Genomic DNA, 21384 nt, shown 5'->3' on the forward strand with positions numbered 1-21384 from the left:
GCAGGGGCGGGGCAGAAGACTCCTGAAATTTTCGTATAGGCATCATCCAACAAAAAATGACGTCACATCCGGTTTAAACTGCGCTTCGCGGCTCGCTTCACAAAGCGAGAAAATGGCGTTTCGATTACTCATGATTTCCCTCTATTTGTAAACCATCAGTTTCGTTTCATTTTATATTGAGTATGGAAGGATGTTGCAGACACATTACTTCGACTTTTGAAGCAAAAATTTCGGGAAAAGAGAAAAGTTTATTATTGTTTTGAAGCAAAATAACGGAGAGCCTTCCGTCATCGTCGGGCGAATTTTCCACATTTGCAAAACTGGTGTTGTTCCGACTTTTGGTTCTTGTTGTTCGTGATTTAGTGATAACAATAATTGCAATAGCCTATAATGTTAACAACAACCTGGATGAAGTATTGCTGGCCATAGTTTGCACTGTGTACTACGGGAACATAATTAACAGAAGCCGTTTAGCTCCGAAAGTCGCTGTCACCAGAGCTTTTGTTGCTCTTGGCTCACGTGTATTGGTAGAAGAGACAAGCTGGATCGCATGCTGAAGGTCAGTATCCCACATTGCTACATCTCTCGTCGAAGATTGTTGTTTTCAGTAAGATACAGTACATATGTATCGGTAGTTTGGGGTCATCAGTCTCTTTCTCTTTGGTGAGTGCTTTTAAAACGCCCAGTAAAAACTTGATTCACGGCATGGAGACTTATGCCTCGCTGGATCGAAATTCGAGCAAGATTTTTAAGTTCTAGTCCTCTTTAAAAGTAATTAAATCAATTATTCAAATCCAAGCCATCAGAGGGAATCTGCCATTGAAGCTGCCCTAAGTTAAGGTCCTGTTTATGGACCTTCCCCTTTGAAAATCGTGGGGGTGTTCTTTGAGGCAACACAGGTCCCATTTGTATGGTCTCGGGTACCCGGGATAACCCTCCCCCTGAGGCAACTTTATCGAGTGTTTGTATGAGAAAATGTAGCCCATGTAGGCCGAGTAAAAGTTGACCCTGCATGATTATTCGTAACTCTTATTGAATAATCAAATGTGCAGCTATCCCTCTTTGTTTAAGTTTCCCTCACTCATTTGATCAGAGTGGGTTTTGCTAAGTTAATTTTCTCTTCTTTGATACAAATTGCTGCTTTAAATCTTAAATCTAGGCATTACGTGACACTTGCCATGCCGAGAGTTGTTCCAGTTAGGCGAGCCAAAGTGTTTATGTATACTCAAAGAAAAGTTGTTGGTTACTTTAGCTGCCAAGGCGAGTCAACTTGCCCACCTGAATTGTCTCACCCCCAAGTCTGGTTCGTCATCCTCGTGTAAACGGTTGGTTGAATTTTGCAAAGAAATAAGTGAAAAGTTAGCTCCGCCAGGGTAACTCGGGGAAAGGGTTGTCTCTGGTACACAAGAGCCATTCTATTTTATTTCCATTTTCCCTCTTCCTCTTCCAACTGATTATGCGAAATATACTGTCCAAACTCTTTATGGGTACTGGTGTTTGAGAGTGTCATCTTTATCACTACTGTGGAATGTACCTCACCATACAGCCACCCCCATTAACACAGCCACTTAGTTATTATGGCCACTCTATTCTGGCTCAAACAAAAGCTCAGTCGGTCATTTTCTTATTTATTAATTAATATACAGTCAGATTTTTGTGACCTGTTGGTGACCAGATTAACAGAATTCTGGCACATTGTAGGAGTAATTTATATACAATTTACAGCAAGCAACAGGCATCATTTTGTTAGTGAAGTCCCCTGCATATATGTAACTCTTGATTATTTTGAGATTTTATCTTTATTATTTTATCAAGGCAATAATATTTTGATTCCTGCTCCAGCGGTAGGGGGGGGGGGGAACTCTCCTCTATGTGCTATATACAGCTGTGCAGGTCCAAAGGGTATGGTTATTCAGCTGTTTTGGTCATGAATACTCTAGGGTAAGGCTTTTGCCCTCTAGTCTTTAATTTGTTATGTTTTTTAGAATAAGCTACCTCAATTTTCATCATTATTGATAAGACCATCGACAAAAGTCCTTCAAAACTTATGTTTAGGGCAACTGTAGCAGTTGCAACAGTCATAAATGGGGTAGGGAAAATCACAGATTATGGTCATAAATAGGTTAAGAGTTTAACTTTTGTGAAGAGGGCTGCACTGACCCCCACCCAATTTTTCTGGGATGTACAAAACACATTTTCTTAGCAGTTACTACAGTCTTGCTTTAGTAAATCAAAATAGTACTTGCTACCAGGTACTTTATAAAAGTATAACCCCTCCAGAAGCCTTCACAAAGTACATGTAATATCTGGTGCTAACAATTTTTTTTTTTGCGGCTGATTAAAATTTGGTATTAAATTGTACTGAACTGGTGCAGATTTAGTATACATTATATTTTGTCACACTTAGTTCACGTATTTTAAGACTACTCAGCAGCAACTAGTACCTCTTGTATGACCATGCAGTAACAGTATATTCCAAACAAAAAAAAAAAGTACATGTATATGTATTACTATCCTGCCTGGAAGAGTGCGTAGAGAGAGCACACAGTGCAGTGCCCTACTGTATGTCTTTTGTTAGGTATAATAATCTTAAATTTAGAAGACTCATATTGATCTTAGAATTCACAAAAAAGTTGATTTCTTGACAACTCTCCTTTAGCTGTGTCACTTCATAATAAATTAGCAGTTTGGTATGTTGTAGCATAGAACTTTAATTAATTAAGTTATCACACCGGTATCACAGAGGTCATGGGTTAGAATCCAGTTCACACCTAATTTTTTTTTCAGGCTATAATTTCACCTTTGCTTAAGTTGTGTATAGTACGTTGCAATGATCAATCATGTCTTTATAAGTTGATCAATGTATATATGTCCCACTGACTTATACTTCAACATTTTATCTTAAAGTTTGTTTATTTGTTTTATTGTGTGGTTCTAGAAAATGTCCATACCCACCCCAAGGAGATTAGTGGAAATTCCAGGGATGGGGAGGGTCTCAAAAGCCAAACTTTTTAAAGAAAAGTATTAATAAAAATTGGAATTTCCATAGGGATGGGATGGAGAGATCTCTGTTTAATAAATACATAAATAATATGTACAGACCCATTATCTGATGTGAACACTGTGCAATATATCCTGGCCAACGAGTTGCCAAGGTGTAGCATCCTTGTTATCAATTTCAAGTACCAAATTAAAGAAGATCAGCATGTTAGATGGGACAGGGGAATTTTTCAAAATATCATAAACTAAAAATATATATATTTTCCAAACTCAATCATGTTAGTAGTGTTAGTGTCTATTTATTTATTTATTTATTTATTTATTAATGAATACCTGTGAAGAGATAGTCATACATTCTTGCAAATATTCTGGGAATCTCCCACATACCAGTTAGATCATCCAGTCCCCCAGTAAAGTTATGAAATTTATTGTCCAAGTAAACTACTGAACCATGGGCTCCAGTGGGGACAGTGCTATTACGATGCAATTTGCAGATGTGCTACATAATATGAGATTAACAGTTTTGTTACCATGGCAACAGACTGCATTTCAGACCTTCCCTGATATTCTAGGCTTTTCTGGCCACCTCATGGCCTTGATTAATGTTTTTCAAGCTGAAAATCACTGCATTATTGAAATTGCGTTAGAGGGGACTGGAAAAGATTGAGTTGCCAATAATTGGGAACATATTTTTATAGCCATATTAGTGTGTTGCCTGTAAAACTATAAGGCTACCAAGTTTCAATGATCTCTGCTGTATATATGGTCTGCACTTGATGTAATATTGGGTTTGGTGTATGACATCATCAGTCCTCTCATTTGCATATATTTTACACATTTTAAACTTAAATATCTCCAGAATTAATGCAAATATTTGTTAAGGTAAACAACATTTGCAATCTATAGTGGAATTCTATTTGATACTCCTAAAAATTCTGAATTAAGGGGTAAACATTTGATGATAGTAGCATGCCAAATCATTGAGTTGAATTTATGCTGCTGACATTTACATGTACTATAAGGTGTTGAAGAGAATTTTGCAGGGGAATTTGGTGTGTTTATTGAATTGCCAGAGGTTGGTTGGCTGGTTTTGTTATTGCTTTGTCATTATCTTGCATGTATTTTTTTTTAAATGCAGAGTGGTTGGTGGCAAAAGCGAAACTGGCAATATTCTCACTTACCTGTGTTTCTAAAGTCATGTTTTTAGGTTTTTGTGGTCAATCTATTAGTAGCTGCACTGTCTTAAATTACAATAGAAAAGATGTGATATTAATTATGTAAGTTATACTTTGGTATCGTTCATACCAAAATTATAGTATTTTCTGGTTCAATGTTTGCCTCTGCATTAATTTGATTAAACTACTGTAGTTTATTTTTTAATGGAATTTAATTCTGTCAAAAGGGAGGTGGGAATCTGAGAACAATAGTGAACTAGACCAACAAATATACAGAAATCTACCACCATTGCTTTCATGGCTGAGTGGAGATGAATCTAAGTCAGACCAAAATTAGAAAAAAAATTACTGATTTATTGGAGGGTTGAAATGGGATCCTGGCTATGGGAGAGTAGGAATTGGGGCTGAGGGGGGTGGGTGGTGTGCTTGTGAATTTAAGAACCTCTCTGAATGTGAAAACAAATTGTAGGTTTGAAAAGTTTAAAGCAGAGTTAAAAATTATACTTTAATATATCTTGTTTTTTAAGGTGGTAATGAACATAATACCCACTTAGGGTGAGTCATTGAAACAATGACATAATTTATGTTTGTCTTTTCTTAGGTGGTTACCTCCTGGCATATACACCCCACATAGGCATACAATGTTATGATTAGATGATGCAACCTGCTTTCCCATGTTTAACATACACGTAAGAGTATTGATCAGTGGACCAGTGTACAAGTGTGATTTCTCTACTCATAATGAGAATTATAATAAAGATACAAAGCCACTCTGGTGTGATTTATTTAATTATTCCTTAACGGTAAAGTGAACCAGTTAAACCAAAGGTTGCACTCTGTAAGATCAGGTGTACAAAAATTAAATAGGAAATTTCACTACATCAATTTTATTAATTAAGTATACTTCTTTGCAAAATATAGTTGGTATTTTGTTGTACTGGTAAGAATATAATTTGGAAATTTTTTATGGGAAATGTTTCCATTTAAAAATGTAGCTCAGATGCCACAACTATAGTTCTCCTTTCTGTGGTGTTTTCTTTTGTGGTAAATTGCGAAAACAAATTATGTTGACCTACATGTAAGTTAGAAAAATGTACAAGTAGTAGCTCTTCTGAAAAAAAAAAGTTAATTTGTTGTTGCTTCTTCCTGTTCATTTTTTCCTTGAACATTTTTATTTTCCTAATAATTAGTTTAGCTAGCCATAAAAATGTTTTGTTGTTTCTGAGACCATTTTCAAGATAAAAAAGTGATTTGTATATAAAATTTGAATTTTTTTTTTTGGGGGGGGGGGGGGTCAGGGGGTGGGGACCTTTTCAGAATTTCCCTACAAAGATCACAAGGTACAAGGGAAGAAGCAACAATAGAATTTTAAGTGTTGAAACATATGTTTTCATCATCAGTTTGGGCCTCTCTGTGAAGCTGCATAGTATACTTGAGGATCATGTTATACCCATTTTAATTCAAAATACAAATGGAAACTTGCATTGACAATCACTTAATCTCTTGGCACTGTTTTGTTTTTTAATAATTGCCTTTTTTCATAAAACAATAATTTGAACATCTTTGTTTCACAAGCTGGGAGGGGGGGGGGAGGGGTATTCTACAAAGTTTTAAATGGAAAGGCCTTATCTCAAGGTCCATTAACCCTTACCCTTTTGTATACATTTGTACCATTTTGATAGAAATGGCACCTCTTTTGTCGACCTTACATTGCAAAAGGGTAAATGTACCCCCTTAACAAACCTATTTAAGAATACTGCATCCCTTTTCTATTCCCTTGGAAAGAAGTTAATAAATAATGTTATAGAATCTCTTCATTCTGGCTGAGGAGAGTAAATGAGAGCTTTTCAACAACATTTTAGAACCAGAAGAATGGAATCCCTAAATGACAGATTTTCCTACCCTTTCATACACCTCAACTTGTGAAATCCCTATCATTAAGTTTATACCTGAAGCCTGAAAAAGGTACTCATCGTGAGCTGAGCCTCCCCATATAGGTCATTACAGAGAACCTTCCCACATACACAAGTCAGGAACTCTTGACAAGTACTGTAAGTAGATGCTGGCTTTAAGACTGGTCTGAGCCAGCTTCTTCAGTTTTTTAGCACAAACTTGTTGCTCTCTGTCAATTTCTAGTACAAAACCTTTTCTTTGCTGATCTGGTCCAAGTTCACAGACACTAGCATCACTCTCACGACACTGACTCTATCACTGTCACTCACAGTCTGATTCTTCAGTTTCACTGCACCATGCTTCATCATCACCCATCATTGTTAGACATGAGTTCATTAGCTTGTAAAATTCACCAGCCTGGCAGTGTCACTGTTGCTATTGCCTGTTCCCAGACTTCCTTTTATGGCTAGGTGTAGGGGCATGAAATTTCACTACTGTTTACGAACAATTTGTTTAGATGGCATATTGAAAGTGATGAATTACTGAAAATTGTCAGTATTGCTAGTGTTCTCTCGTTTCCTTAGGGATTGAAATATCTTGACGTAAGATTACAAAGAGAAAGCACACTGAAATATAATGCACAATATTTTAGTAACCTTTCAAAATAGGTTGCCAATATGACAGGGATTAATAGATGAGGAACTTGGTCTGCAAACAGGGCAAATGAGAGGGTTTGAGGAAATTAAAGGTGCATGCTTGACCTCAGTTGGGGGGGGGGGGTATTGGAACTTAGCGCTGCTGACGTCAAACACTGTTGAAACGGAAAAATAAATTTGATTATAAATGAGAAAAAACCACGACATGTCCAAATTACTTAATCGCCGTTAAAACTAATCCTCTTGCTTTTTTTTAAGGGGTTCACGGCCTGCCTGTAACGAAGCGTTTATCAATTAAGGGATTGCTTAGGGAAAACATATCTTGTTTAAGGTTCTTAACCAATCGTAACATATTTTATGGCATCAGTTTGAGTCATGAGCAAACACACGAGTTTGTGTTAGTGTCGATCGGCAAGAAAGTTCTGCAAAGCGCGTTATCTGTGTGGGTCTATTCTTGCAGTGATACGATTAACAGCACTCAAGTACTCTCGAGTGTTTGGCAAGAGTAAATTTTAAAAAAGGCGCTTCTGTTAATAAGGTTCCCCCATGTCTAGAAACCTGTCATTGTGCATTTTTCTTAGTGTAATGCCTACCTAAGAGAATAGGATATTTGAATTGAGTGCAACTTACCTAGAATTCATTATTTCCACACAAACGATGACTCCTGTGGAATTCAGCGAGGAAGAAATGGCGACATTTCGTAAAAAACACGCCTTCAAAACAGCGTGCTTTTGAATAAATAATTACCCTGTCCTTCAAACAAACTGATATGACGAGGAAGAAGACAAAATTTTGTTTATCGTGGCCAAATATAACGTTAAAAATATCCGGCCGATTGCAAAATATTACCATTTTACTTACTGAGAGAACGATTATGCCATGTTCAAATTTGATTTTGCCGCTCAGCGCTCTTTTTTACCGGATGTGACGTCATTTTTTGTTGGATGATTCAGATACACAAAAAGTGCCAGGCGTCGCAGAGTGTTCTCCCCCGCCCCTGGGTAAGCGAAGAATTGATTCTGTTTTTATATTAAACAACATGCATTCAGAGAAACGCGAACGGTCTAAATAAGTTCGTAAACTTTCGCAGATCTGCGAAAAAGTTTCTTGCAATGGAAGATGTTCACAGGTTTAATGATTGAAAATTGTGATTATCCATAAGATGATAGTTTCTCTAAATTGGACACTTACAAACAGTTTTTACAAAACGTCTTCATGGATGACTGAAGTCATGTCAGTTGATATAAACTGGCGTAAACTGGATTTACTCAACTGGCGTAAATCTAATCTAAAAACAAACTATTAGCGCTTACATGTCAACACCATGCTTTTTTTCCCCCTGAAAACAGAGTCCTTGTTCCAGTAATCCTTGTATGAACAATGCAACTTGTGTGGCCAAGTACGAAGATGGCGATTATCAGTGCGCATGCGCTCCAAGATATTTTGGAAAACACTGCGAAACGGGTATTTTAACACGTAACACATTGACGTGTTATATTTAATATTATTTCATGTTATATCATATCACCTCACTTCATCCCAGCTCACCCTCGGTATGCGTCATCGTCATTTTGTAGATCGAAAACTTGTTCATTAATTTCGCTTGCTATTATATTACAAGGCAAGACTCCTTAATTTTCGAGGTCTGCTCCACAAACTATCGTGCCTGTGACAGATACGGTGACCAGTCAAATCTGACTAAGAAGGAGCGACACTTAGTAAACAGTCTTTTCATCATTGGGCAGCAGCGATAAGGCAGTGGTGAGAGCCCTCGCCACCTATCATGGTGACCTTAGTTCAATTTCCAGCTCAATGTCATCTCATAGTAAATGGTTTGAACCCAGGAGTATCAGTAGTTCGTATAGAGTGATCGTCCGGGTGAGTGTACTTCTGAAAAGAACTGTTGTTGGTGACTGACGTTTCGACAACCTGAGCGGAAGTCATCTTCAGAGTCAAGTGAATAGTGTTTGTCAGTCGATGATGTTATAAGTCTGGTCCGTTGAACGTGATTGGTCAGTATTGCCATGATGGTATTGGCTGAAAGACTCGTGTAAAGTTTGTCATCAGTCATTGGTGGGTTTCGATCCGTCTATTGTAGTCAAATAGGTCGGGTTTTGGTCCGTGTATTGTTAAGTCGGTCTGTTAGAAGTCCGTTTGTCGGTTTCGTTTCCGTCATGGATAAGTCGTTTGTAAGGCGCCGGTAGTTGTTGACATCTGTTAAGAGGCGTTTGTTCTAGGTTAGTGTACCAGCCTTCCAGAGTCAGTCGTTGAAAATAGTTTGTACTGTAAGTTAAGCACTCAGCAGATTCCAAGTCAATGTTGTGGTTTGTTAGTTGATGATGTACAGCAATGTGATTGTTGGCATCACCATTTCTCGTGGCTCGTTTGTGTTCAGTCAGTCTCGTGTTAAGGTTTCTGCCAGTCTCACCAATGTAGGAAGCCTGGCAGTCGGAGCATTTGATCTTGTAAACTGCTCCCTGTCTGTTGTTAGGTTCGTCTCTGTCTTTCACGTTGGTCAGTAAGTGTGTCGTAACGTCGCTGTAGGTTACACGGACGATCACTCTATACGAACTATCAATGTCATATGTTGGTTGAGTTTATTGTTGGTTCTCGCTTGCCCCGTGGGTTTCTCTCCCGATATATATAGCATTTCCAAATTCCAATTCGACCTAGATAGCGCTGGATAAAGGACCCGTATGTAACCCAGCGAAGGCTGATGTGGCTTCCTCTCTGCATGTGTTGTAAGTTAATTTTTAATGAAGGATAGGGCTCTCACAACTCTTCCTTGACGATCTCGTTGCAGTCGTGTTATATTTGTTTTGTGACCAGGTGTTGGAGTTACCTGTGAGGAGATCAAGAACCGGGGTAAATCCGAGGGAGATGGCATGTACTGGTTGGACCCGGATGGAGGAAGCCATTCAAATGCATTTCTGGCCAACTGTGACATGACGTCATACAATGGAGGATGGACCATGTGTTACACTACTGATGAATATGTCAAACCCAAGACTAAAGTCACATACAGCGCTCAATTTCCATATGGAAGTGACGGCTACAGGACCAACTGTAACAACATCCCGGTAAGTTAATATATTTCTTTCAGTAGCAACATATTATTTACTATCAGTACATTTTATCGTGGCAAGTTTAAAGCGATAAAACCGAACGACATAAAATGGTTATGCACTACTCTTCTCCTTGTTATAATGTACCAACCACGAAAGAAAGCGTTTCATCGCATTTCAAAACACGGAGAAGCGAGTCGAAATATTTTTGATAAACTTGCAGGTGTTTGGAAATGTGATGAGACTCGTTCTCCAGTTTTTGACATATCTTCTCTGTTGAAACCAAACCTGAAGAGAAAAAGAAGAAATAAAATTGCAAAAAATACACTTCTTTGTCTTAAAATTCTTAGCCTGAGACAGGGATGCGAAAGCACTTCTGAAACACATTTCTATGCAAAGACTCACTCAGCGGATGAACAACAAAATGGTCAAAATTTGATAAGAAATCTATGTATGTTCCTTTCGTACCGCCAACTGGAACTTATTTCACTGCTTAGAAAGTAAATTTGGAAGCTGTTGGTTTTACAAGCTCAAAATCTCTCTCTCAGACGTGTAAACAAGTTTAAAAAGCAATAAGGAACAACTTGTTTTTGTTGGTATTGTTTCAGTTTACAGAAATTATTTTTGTTGATCATCAAACTGGAAACAAGACCTACTTCAAGCGATTAGTCAACCAGTCCATAACGGCCGCTGATAACTATGGGAAAAATGCTGGCACCTATGGAAAGTGGAACAGCGTGGGAGCAAATAACGCTTACGATTACCAGCTGTTGATCTGCAATACCTCGTTCTACGCTGGATTCTTCGTTTCAGGTCACACGCAGAATTGTTACAAGGACTGCAATTCCTGGTGCGGTGATGGAAACTCGCCTTACTTCCGTACGGCATCAACTAGTGCAAGTTACCTGGGCGTGGCTTTCAACACGAATGGTCATCGCCCCCTTAGCAACAGACTCATTAGCGTTGGTCTGCGATAAGTCCCGTTAACACTCCAGACAAAGCTGATGAACTTTGTTTGGCGCTACCAAAAATCATGACAAATCTTGTAACCGCCAAATTTTCATTTTGGTGGGCGCTTCAGCCATAGTTAGCGCTTCAGCGAAAAAAAAGGTATGAAAAAAGATTGATTCTAAGCAAAGTTATATACGAAAAACTTTTCTTTCCATTATTACCTCTAATTGATAGCTGTCAACGAGTTGTCATGAGGAATAAATTTGCATTAAAAACTTGCTTCACAGATTGCCGCGTACGTACGATTGTCAAACGTTTGTGTTTGGTAGCCGACGAGCTGTTCTGAGTGTTCTCAGTTTGTAGATTGCTGATGTAAGCTTAAATATGTCGTCGAAGAAGGGCAAAAGCTCATGTCCATTTGCAAGTGCCAAGGAAGCACCACGAAGGAAAAAGTCAGAGGGAAAAGGTTTCAAAAACATTCTATCACAATAGGGCTGATGCGTTGGCTGCTAGCGACAAAGGTTCCTGCTTCGAGCAGGAGAAGCTGCTTGCACTGGTTGAGGAAGATGTTTGATATTCTCCAAGCATCGCTTCTTTGGCTGCGCTTTCTCCGTTCGAAGCGGTAACAGTAACATCTCAACTCAATCGGTATCTCGTGGGTTTCCTTCACGTTGTTTAGGAGTGCGCTCTTTCTTTGTCTGCAGCATCTCAAACTAAGCTTAGGCGTTTTAAAAATCGAAAGAAAGAAAGAAGCGAAAATTATATTCTCACCAACCTGGGCGCACGAGCGATGGAATTCAGATCTGGCAAAGGATATTTCCCGCCGAAGGCAGCAATTGAGACTCCGTTGTATTATTAATACGAGCTATATTTTGTTAAAGTAAAATGAGCCGTCACTTTATCGGTCAAGGCGTCATTATTTTCCCACGTTTTGTGTACTTATCTCATTAAACCGGAAGAACACCCCAAACTATAGTTTTTTCGTATCTCGAAAAGAAAATTTTAGGCGTACATTTTGAGTTCGTTTCCGGAGAAGTTTCAACGTTTTTCGCTGAAATTTGGAGAGAATGTTGCCCGGTAATCAGACCAAAACACAGTGTCAAAGAATTTCTTTTTTTTTGCTTCTTTCAAAAGTTATGTCTATTTTAGCGAAGAGAATTAATGAATGTTTTATCAACTCTCAAAGTTTAACGGCGTGTCAAAGACAAACCAGACAAGTAATTAAAATTTCCCTACAACGTTTGCTAGAGATCAAGAAGACATAGCGATGTTGATCTCATCCGCCCGTTCAAATCCCACCGGCAACGAACTTGATTAGTAAACTTTGGTTCTTTGGGAAATAGGGCGCCATATTCGGAAAAGCGTTTTTTATTTTATTTTAATGACTCACACTTGGAAAAATGGTCCACACTTGGAAAAAAGAGATGATACTTGCAGAAAAGGGTCACACATGGAAAATTGGGTCACACTTAGAAAAACTTTTCACACGTGGAAAACTGGGTTACACTTGGAAAAACGGGTCACACTTGACAAAAAGGGTCACCCTTGGAAAAATGGGTCACGCTTAGAAAAGTGGGTCACATTTGGAAACGTGCGTCAAACATGAAAAAAAGGGTCACACTTGGAACAATCAGTAGCACTTGGAAAAAAGGGTCATATTTGGAGAAATTGGTCAAACTTGGAAAAATGGGTCACATTTGAAAATATAGGTAAAACCAGGAGCCATAATCGGGGACGGAGACCGTAAGCGCGCGCCATTTCAAGTATTGGGGTTGTCCCCATGATATGGGACAATAATTCTATTTTTAGAACAAATTGCGCCATCACCTGCGGCACACGCGCGTACATGCTGCGAGGATTTTTGCGGATGTCGCGCGGGGGAAATGGCGTCCGAAATTCCCGAAATTTTTCATGTTTTTGGCCCACAACTCAACGCGTTTACGTCTGTTGGAATTTTGCTTAAGTATTTTCGTCGCAGGCGGCCCCAGTCTGAGTGAAGTAAGACAGTGTCGAATTTAGGTATGTTCCGCTGTAAGCTTATATATATCGCTGACCAAGTTGTGTTCCGACGGATGCTTCTTTTACATGAGGTGTACATTACTCCACTTTAAATTTTACATATGTTGAAGATTAACAGCTTTTCCATTACACAGCAAGACTTCATAGTTTCCTAGCTCCTCTTGTCACACGCTTGCGAGGAATTTGTCAGTCTATCGCGACCGAAACGTAAAACAAAATAATTGCTAGTTTGAGTTTCGCTTGAATTATAAGCAACGCTTGATGTTTCATCAAGGCTTAATAACTTTACGTCCATAGATACTGCTCAGTTTTATTCGTGTAAAAATCCAGTAAATTCTCTGTTGTCGATGAATGAGAGCGCCCGCCGTTGCGTGTCTTGTACAGTCAGTAAACATGACAAATTGTACTTCCGCCGCACTTTCGTGTGAAAGCGTACATCGAACTCAAACAATAGCTCTATAGTTTTTAAATATGTTTGAGATTGATAAATGTTTGAGAACATATTAAAAGCTTAGCTGAAAATATGTGAATAGTATAGAAATAATGAGCAAAGTTACGATGACGCTTTCTTTAATCAACTTGGAATTACGATTTCGATTTTGTTGATCGAGTTATCAAAACTCCTTTCATTTTCGCAGTGTAAAACTTCACTATGCTTATGTTGAAGAAACACAAATGATGTTAGGAGCCTTTTTTGCGTTCGTGATTTTTGTTGCAGCATCTCAGCACAAAAGATAACGAAAGAAATCTTTTTCAAGATTTGTTGACAATTGAAAACACCAACTCGGACTTGAAAGTGCACGAGCTGCACTATGCAAATGAGCTAATTGTACGCGTCAGACTTTCCTATCAAAAACTTTTGCAAACTCACCAAACAAGCAGAAACAATAAGAAACCATCAAAACAGGTTTTGGGTATGATTAACCGTTGTCTGAGAAACTCACAAATTAACTCGATACCAGAGTAGAGAGTTTTCTTGCTATATTCTTAATTCAGAACAAACGCAAAAACATACGCGTAAGCTTGCAACTAGCGTGAGCAGATCTTATTATTCATTCCCAGCGCGAGATTGAAGTCTTGTTTTCGACCCTGAAAAACCCACCTTTTCCGTTAGCTCAGAGCATAAAACTACATATAAGCGCCCTGGTTCGTATTCCCTGCCTTATTCCCTGCCATCGCTGTGAAAAATACGCAAGAGAATCTCTCAACTCTCACTATTTGATCACGCAACGTGACAACATCCACGCGAGAGCCCCTGACATGTGCGTGAATCCGCGCGGATATATGACGTCAGGATGGCGCAATTTGTTCTAAAAATAGAAAAATTGTCCCATATCATAGGTGCGCGCGAATCCCGAGACTTACGGTCTCCGTCCCCGGTTATGACTCCTGGTAAAACTTGAAAAAAAGGGTCAATACTTGGAAAGATAAGTCACACTTAGAAAAGTTGGTGACTCTTGGAAAAAATGGGTCACACTTTGGAAAAAGGGGTACACTTGCAAAACATGGTCACACTTGGAAAAATAGGTCACACTTGGAACAACTTCAATCACACTTCAATCGGTCAAAATTCAATGTCATACCGAAACCACTACTCTGTATGTCAAGTTTAGAACAAATAACACGGGAATAGCAATGAGGAATTTGTAATTTTCGATTTAGACAAAATAAGCAAAATAAGTAACATCCATTCGCGTGTTGGCTAATTATTAACAAAAAAATAACTTACTCCTTTTCAATGGGAAACTGGAAAAGGCATTGGAAAACGTTGAAGGACTTAAAAGATAATTTTTAATACCGTCCAAAATGTTAAAACACCGCTTCCCGCAGGCTCGGAGAATACTGCAATACCGCAAGAAAAATTATCCAATAACGCCACAAACCCCAATGTTCTCCTCTTCTCCGCTTTGTTAGGCGTTAGTTTATAAACGGAAACATTTCCGTGTGAACGTTTTTACGGTTAAAAAAACAACACGGTTCAGTTAAAAGCGAAAAACCCGAGTGTTTTCCCGTTTTGACAGTGAAAAAGCTATCGCGAGTACCATTGCTTTATATATAAGTCTGAGTTCCGTAGATTAGCGCCAGAAATGTTTCCAAGCTTTTTAATTAGCTTGATTTTCGGAATGATTCCGTTGACAGGTAGATGCTGTCTTTAACACGTTTCCTGTCAAGAAGCATCAAATTATTTTTACCCTGCGGTTAAGTTGGCTTGGATTAAAGCTAGACCCCCTTCTGACTTTTCGCTATTCACTAGCTCAAAGTCAGTTTTCAGAACCCAATAAATCTCGTCGTGACAGTAGGAAACGATAAAAAAAGTCAAGTATATGTCAAACTAATGCGTTGAAATAACCATTTCACAGTACTTTCCAACATATCCCGGAGCGCATGCGCACTGATAATCACCATCTTCGTACTTGGCCACACATGTTGCATTGTTCATACCAGGAATGCAGGAGCAGGGATTCTGTTTTTACCAAAAATAGTTCGTACTTGTTCAATTGGAAAAAGTTAGTTCTAAGAGACAAAGCTTTTAAAATCTCCCATTTAAATTGGCGTCACCTGGTCAGTTAAAAAACTAAAGAGACAACCCTGTTATGGCCGGATTTAAATACGTATTTCGTCTCGACTTCGCAATTCGTCTCGTAAAAATACGAACCATGATTCCATCAAACTCGTCAGACATGCCGTCGAAGTATTAGGTAACAGGTACTCGTTGTTTGATATTTCTCTAGTTTCAACCCGTTCAGTAAGAAGGAACAATTTTATAAAAGTTTACAGTTTTAGTGTGTCAAAAAGGTGGAAGAAGCATTTTCTTCTGATTTTATCGTTTTACGTTTGTCTTGTATCGGTTTGGTAGTCAAAGATAGAGTAAATCGTAATTGAGGATACCTACTTCACCCAAGAGTGATATGCTAAAGGTCCTAAACTATGTGTTTAAATAACCTTTTTTCAAGCCTCTGTTCGACAAAACCATAGCGTTTTCCTTCGGCATCAACCTAATGAGATACTTCCTCCACACAACCTCAGAGTTGAACATGACACTCGGTGTATTTTCCGAGCCTGATTCTGATCGAGCAATAAAACATCGTGCACAAACTGCATGCCGTGAGTAATAGACAATGGCGCTTCTGGCTGAATTTTAAGAAAAATTTTTGATCCCCTTGGGATAAAAGTGAGAACAATAATCAGTTTTTACTCACTGGAATACTGAAGTGATGGCAAAACGGGCTACCGGTAAAATTGTCCGAGTGGTTGAACTTGTCAGATGGGAGCAGTTCACACAACAGTTTCCCGTTGATATCAGAGAATGCAGCCAGGTTACAAGAAAAGCATGAAGTGATTCCTAAACAGGCAAACCCACACTCAGTGTCGTTTAGGACATGCTCTAAGCCAAGACTGGTAATGTTCAGGTACGAAAACTCTTCGGCCTTGAAGCTGATAAAAGACACGCCTTCAGGAGTCCGGCCGAGACCTTTAGAAGAAAACTAAGAAAGTCAGTGACAAGGAAAACAAGAAAAAACTCCACTTAATGTGTCTGGATGGGGTTTAAGGAAGTTCGCGCGAAAGTTTTCCAATATTGATTTTTTTTCTGAGACTTTTAACTGTAAGATGATAAGTTAGTTATATCAGAAATGTAAAAAAAAATGGGGGGTCACTGACTTCGTTTTGGAGAGAACATGCCCGGAAGAACACCCTAAGTCTGAAAAAGTCGGGCTTCGTTAGCGAATAAGGGCACAGTGTCTGTAAGCCCAAAATTTTTGCAATTAGATCTTTGAAGTGAAATGTTCTCTGCCAAATATTGTTTAAGTGGGCCTATTGAGTGAATTTAGTCAACTGGTGAGGTTCCTCAAAGAACAAGTTCACATTTAGCGACCATAGTTTCACGCGCCTTGCAGCCGCAAGATGGCATGATTCGATGTCCTGTGGAGAGAAATCTCGCAATTTTTTAAAACTTCCCTCATTGAATTTTTGTTCATTTTTGGACAATGGGGAGATAATTGTATACAAAATCTGTTTCTGGAAAGAAAAGTAGGGTTCACCGAACGTCCAAGATCGTTAAATCCAAGCAAAGCTATGGCGATGGCCATCTGCCCTATCATTGTTCATTTTACAAGTGAATATATGAAATTTATATATTTGAACTGCGGAAAAAGATATGAAGACTGATCATCACAGTTATACACACAACTTAAGCAGATGTGAAATTAAAGCCTGAAAAAAATCCAGACCTGAACGGAATTCGAACCTCTGACCTCTGCGATACCGGTGCAGTGCTCTACCAACTGAGCTATCAAGCGAACTGGGAGCTGGTCACATTGTGAGTTCGTAATATACTCGTAGATGGTGAAGATTACAAGTGAATATATGAAAGATCATATATTTGAACTGCGTATCAGGATAAGATATAATAAAACGAATTCCAGGGAGCCATTCAACTCATCAGGAAATTACACGTACAATAATATAAATCACATAGTTGATACGTTTTCTTCATTACTCCATTTTTGTCAAAAACGTATTCGTAATCTAGTAATTATAAAGCTGTAAATAGAAGAGAAGAGCAAAGCCTGGTAGATCTGTAGAATGAACTATTGTTATTAGTGTTTTGTCTTGTCTTTTTTGTTGTGCTTTTTGTAAAATTAATACTACAAATGTTTTACATTACATGTAAAAATCATTATAGTCACAGTTATAGTTACCATGTCGATATATGCGCTATTGAAAACAAATAGATCCATGACATTTACATTAGAGATGAACCATTAATTTTTGAGGGTAGCGGGGGTTAGGCAGTTTTCTGAGGCATGGAAATTTTTCTCACCTTTAGGTTGTGCATGAAATTTTTTGGTGGGCAATAGGATGGTAGAAAGCACTTGCTCGTTTTTTTTAACAGTTTTTGCTGCGCAGGATTTTTGTTTGGAAACTGTCCAACCAACCCCCTCCCCCCTCCCTCCCAAAAAATGATGGTCCGTCCCTTATAGTAAGGTATTTATAATTATTAAAGTTACAAACATTACGTTCGGAAAATACATAAAACAAAACAAAATTATGTACTATTATTGCTACTGCTATCTCAAACCGTATGGAAATCCTGGATAAATGTGCCTCTTCTAAGAGTTCCACAAATTTGAATTGCCGAGAAGGTGACAACGAAGAGCAAACTGAGTGATACTAGTTTTTTTTTTGAAAGAAAATTAATGCTTACAAATTATATAATACGAAAAGACTAGCCCACGATTAAACTTACAGCAAAACACTTTAAGACGGATTACTCTCAAAGTTAGATTAATGAGTGCAAAAGTTATTTACTAAAAATCTACTCATAGCACGTTAACTTTTGGAATACTGTTTCAAACAACTCACTTTAGTTCATTTCTCTAATTCACCCCGCGATTAGATCCTCCAGCATTCTCGAGAAACTCAATGACAAACCTCGTAAGAATGCTTAAAGCGCGTGTTATTGTGTTTTTAACTAACGCAAAACGTCTGTTTTTATTGAAATATTGATAACTTCAAGTCCAATTTTCTCTCACGGGGTCAGCTTGAGAGCTTAAGTCTAAATAAATTCTTCTTAACTGTATTCAAAATATTACCATGCCATGAGGTTTTTTTTGTAACTTAAAATCTGTCATTATTGCACGAATGTTCTGCGGAAATCTTCTTAATTACAAGCCTAGTTAAGATTGACATTTTGCGGTTTATAGGAAACGATTTGTTGCTATTGAGTGTATATGACAGATTTTGTTTTTTGAAAATGTACTTGATTGAATCTACATGAGGTCATGATAAGGAAATCGAAAAAACAAGTTGTATCTATCATATCGTGTTTTTTTCCCTTTACCTCGCTTTAACCGTCTGAAAACATAGAATTTCTCTTCTGACTGGGTCAAAAATCACGGTAGGTTAAAACCTGGGACTTGTCAGGCTGTGACGTCAAAACATGATCGTAGGATTACATATCTTTTGAACCAAAGCAAACTTAAAAAGATATACCACGAACAGATAATTTCCGAGTTACCTTGGGTCTCTGTCTCAAAAAAAAAGACCTTGTACAAAACCTTTCATATGAAAACTAGAGGCATAACTACGTGTACTCGGGTTTCTCTTATGGAAATAAACCTGGTTTACATAAATAAATATATCTGGCGATAGTCCTCCAGCGCCTAACAACAAAACTGCTTCCGACTCCGCCTTTCTTGTGGCTGTTTAGCGCTCTAGAAATACTTTGGGTGATGGGTTGATCATATACGTCTGAATGTGATTCAATATTAAATTTTACGATAACTGCAGAAATTCTCGCGCGCTCATTGGCTAATTTTTTATTGTCAATAAGCGGACAGACGCATGAATTTATAATTTATGCGATGCGTCAGCGAGCGAGGGCGGACAATTTGACAATTTCTTATCGTAAAAAACAAATTGACGTCAGTTTTTAATGCGTCTGTCCTGTTATTGACAATGAATTTCGTTATAACATTGTCAAAGTAGTCTGCGGATCCTCTCGGCTATCGCCTCGTGGATCCACAGCTACTTTGACAATGTTATGACGAAATTCATGATCAATAACAAGACAGACGCACGAAAAAGTGACGTCAATTTGTTAAGAGTCCCTGTCCATAAATATGGAAAATAACTCGGTAAGGATCGAAAATTCGATTTTGCTCATATTTTTACGGTAGATAGGCTAGGGCATGACAAAAACTACTGGATAGTTTTTTTGGCAAAATATCCTTTTATTTCAAAGAAATATGCAAATTACCAAATTCCGTTAAAATCGTCATTTGACGCACCATTTTATTAAACAAGTTTGAGAGCCTCGCATGCAAAACCACATCATTCTTCCGTCTTTAAAACACTCAAATATTTTTCTGCAATGTTTAAATGTGTACTGGGTTGATTTTAGGGAATGTTGCGGTTTTTGTTGGCTGCAAATTAATTAAATTTCGAAGACATGTATTTCATTCACTTGAAAGTACTTCGTAAAAATAATTGATTTTCACCATGTGCGAAACCTTCAAATGGATTAAGCTTCTGGTGGTTGAATAGCAGAAGGATGGTCTACAGATTCCTGTAAAAATTTCTTTGGGCAAATGATTGTGAGCGACCCGAGAGCTTTTCAAAGTACGTTAAAAATGCAGATATTTGACCATCCGTCGTCAAATTTCAATTTACGGGTTAGACATATATTTTAGCACGCGCCACATGTCTTGAGCTATATTAAGTTGAAATAGACACAGAGCTGATAATTTCGAAATGTTCTAACCTTATTTGCTGTAAAAGGCAGGTCCAAAAGCCGATATGACGTGTTTCTGTCACCATTGGTCGCACATAAAGCAGAAGTTTGCTTTTGTTTACACAACGTCCGATGTACATCGCCAACTGTCAACTTATTTAATGGTCGAATACCATGAATCTATGACCCTCTTTCGACACATATGATCACCACTGCATCTTAGTCAAAAACTGCTGAGTGATTTGTAGATAGTTGCTTGCTTTGCACCACACCAAAATATTACGTTTGATCATGGTTTGATCTATTGTTGATTGAATCCTTGCTTGCAGCGGTTCCTTGTTTGTTCGTCACGCAATGCTGTCATCCCATTTTAGGGGGTAGGGGTAGGACAATTTCTATCCTAATACGTAAGGTTCCGTAAGGCTTGGAACCACAGGGAGCACACAATCTTGTTGAGTAGGAAGAGATTAAATTATGCAATGAAAAGAATGAATAGTTAACCATTGCCCGTGTTGTCATCTTTTACTAGACCACCACTATCTCCTTGGATTGCACGCGAGGACAGATTAAAATCTGCCACAGTCAGTGTGTTTACATAGCTATCGCTCGTGTCAAAGCGCATTTGCATAACCCTAGCACCCGGTGAAAATACATCTTCTTCCGTTCAGGTTCGTTTCTTGACCTTCTGAGTATACGTAGTGGCAAATAGCTTCCTTTAATACTTGTGTACACTCTAGATCCAATTTTGAGGTGAAGGTTGCGTTAAAGTTGATCAATTCTCAAGACTTGCGAGACTCGAGAAGTAAATAATGGCGCCGGTCTGCAGAAATTAACCGTAGCCGTCGTCCTCACCCTTCAATAAATTCTGCCGCAGAGGTAGCACTAGGAGAAGAAGAAAATCGTAAGTTTTCATTTACCGTTTACTGCCGAGACGAGAGGCCGATTTCTCACTTTGTGTTTATAGGACTACTACCCTTCCCATTTTTTCTGACGACACCAGAATTTTTGGCCATAAAAATAGTTTGTCCAGTGATGTGTGCCATCACTTAACCATATGTTTCGCGAGGCGGAGAAATCAAAGACAAACTATTTTTATGGCCAATAATTCTGGTGTTGTCAGAAAAAATGGGAAGTGAGAAATCGGCCTCTCAACGTCTGCACGCGCTTCGATATGGAGGCTTTTTGGGAGGTTTCTTGATCCCATCTTTTGATTTTCTTCCATTGTGTTTTCTATAAAAAACGGACGGCTGATAACGGGAAAGGAAAAGTGAATTTTAGGTCCATGTCTGCTTCCTCCGCCCTCATGTATTAGCAACTCCTTATATTTTCCGAGGAAAGGTAGATAAAAATTGAAAAGGTGCAATGATTGTCGTCGTTCGGTCATTCTGAAA

General features: G+C 38.4%; 1 protein-coding gene and 1 pseudogene across 1 annotated transcript; one reads left to right on the forward strand and one right to left on the reverse strand.

The window, feature by feature from the left end:
* LOC145497507 (uncharacterized) overlaps positions 1-21384 on the reverse strand; it is a 131643-nt pseudogene that overhangs the window by 35436 nt on the left and 74823 nt on the right.
* Positions 8083-10853, forward strand: LOC145496861 (uncharacterized). The gene is made up of 3 exons (XM_081476626.1): positions 8083-8188; positions 9554-9804; positions 10398-10853. The coding sequence occupies exons 1-3, from the start codon at positions 8098-8100 to the stop codon at positions 10764-10766; spliced, it is 711 nt and encodes a 236-aa protein (XP_081332752.1). The 5' UTR covers positions 8083-8097; the 3' UTR covers positions 10767-10853.

This window comes from Orbicella franksi, chromosome 9 (genome assembly GCF_964199315.1).
Source record: "Orbicella franksi chromosome 9, jaOrbFran1.1, whole genome shotgun sequence".
Classification (NCBI taxonomy): Eukaryota; Metazoa; Cnidaria; class Anthozoa; order Scleractinia; family Merulinidae; genus Orbicella; species Orbicella franksi.

Excerpts from the sequence above, each read along its gene's own strand:
- LOC145496861 (XM_081476626.1), top strand. The coding sequence starts at position 8,098 with ATGAACAATGCAACTTGTGTGGCCAAGTACGAAGATGGCGATTATCAG. Across the intron at positions 8,189-9,553 it reads TGGAAAACACTGCGAAACGG|GTGTTGGAGTTACCTGTGAG; the intron begins GTATTTTAACAC and ends TTTTGTGACCAG. Across the intron at positions 9,805-10,397 it reads CCAACTGTAACAACATCCCG|TTTACAGAAATTATTTTTGT; the intron begins GTAAGTTAATAT and ends GTATTGTTTCAG.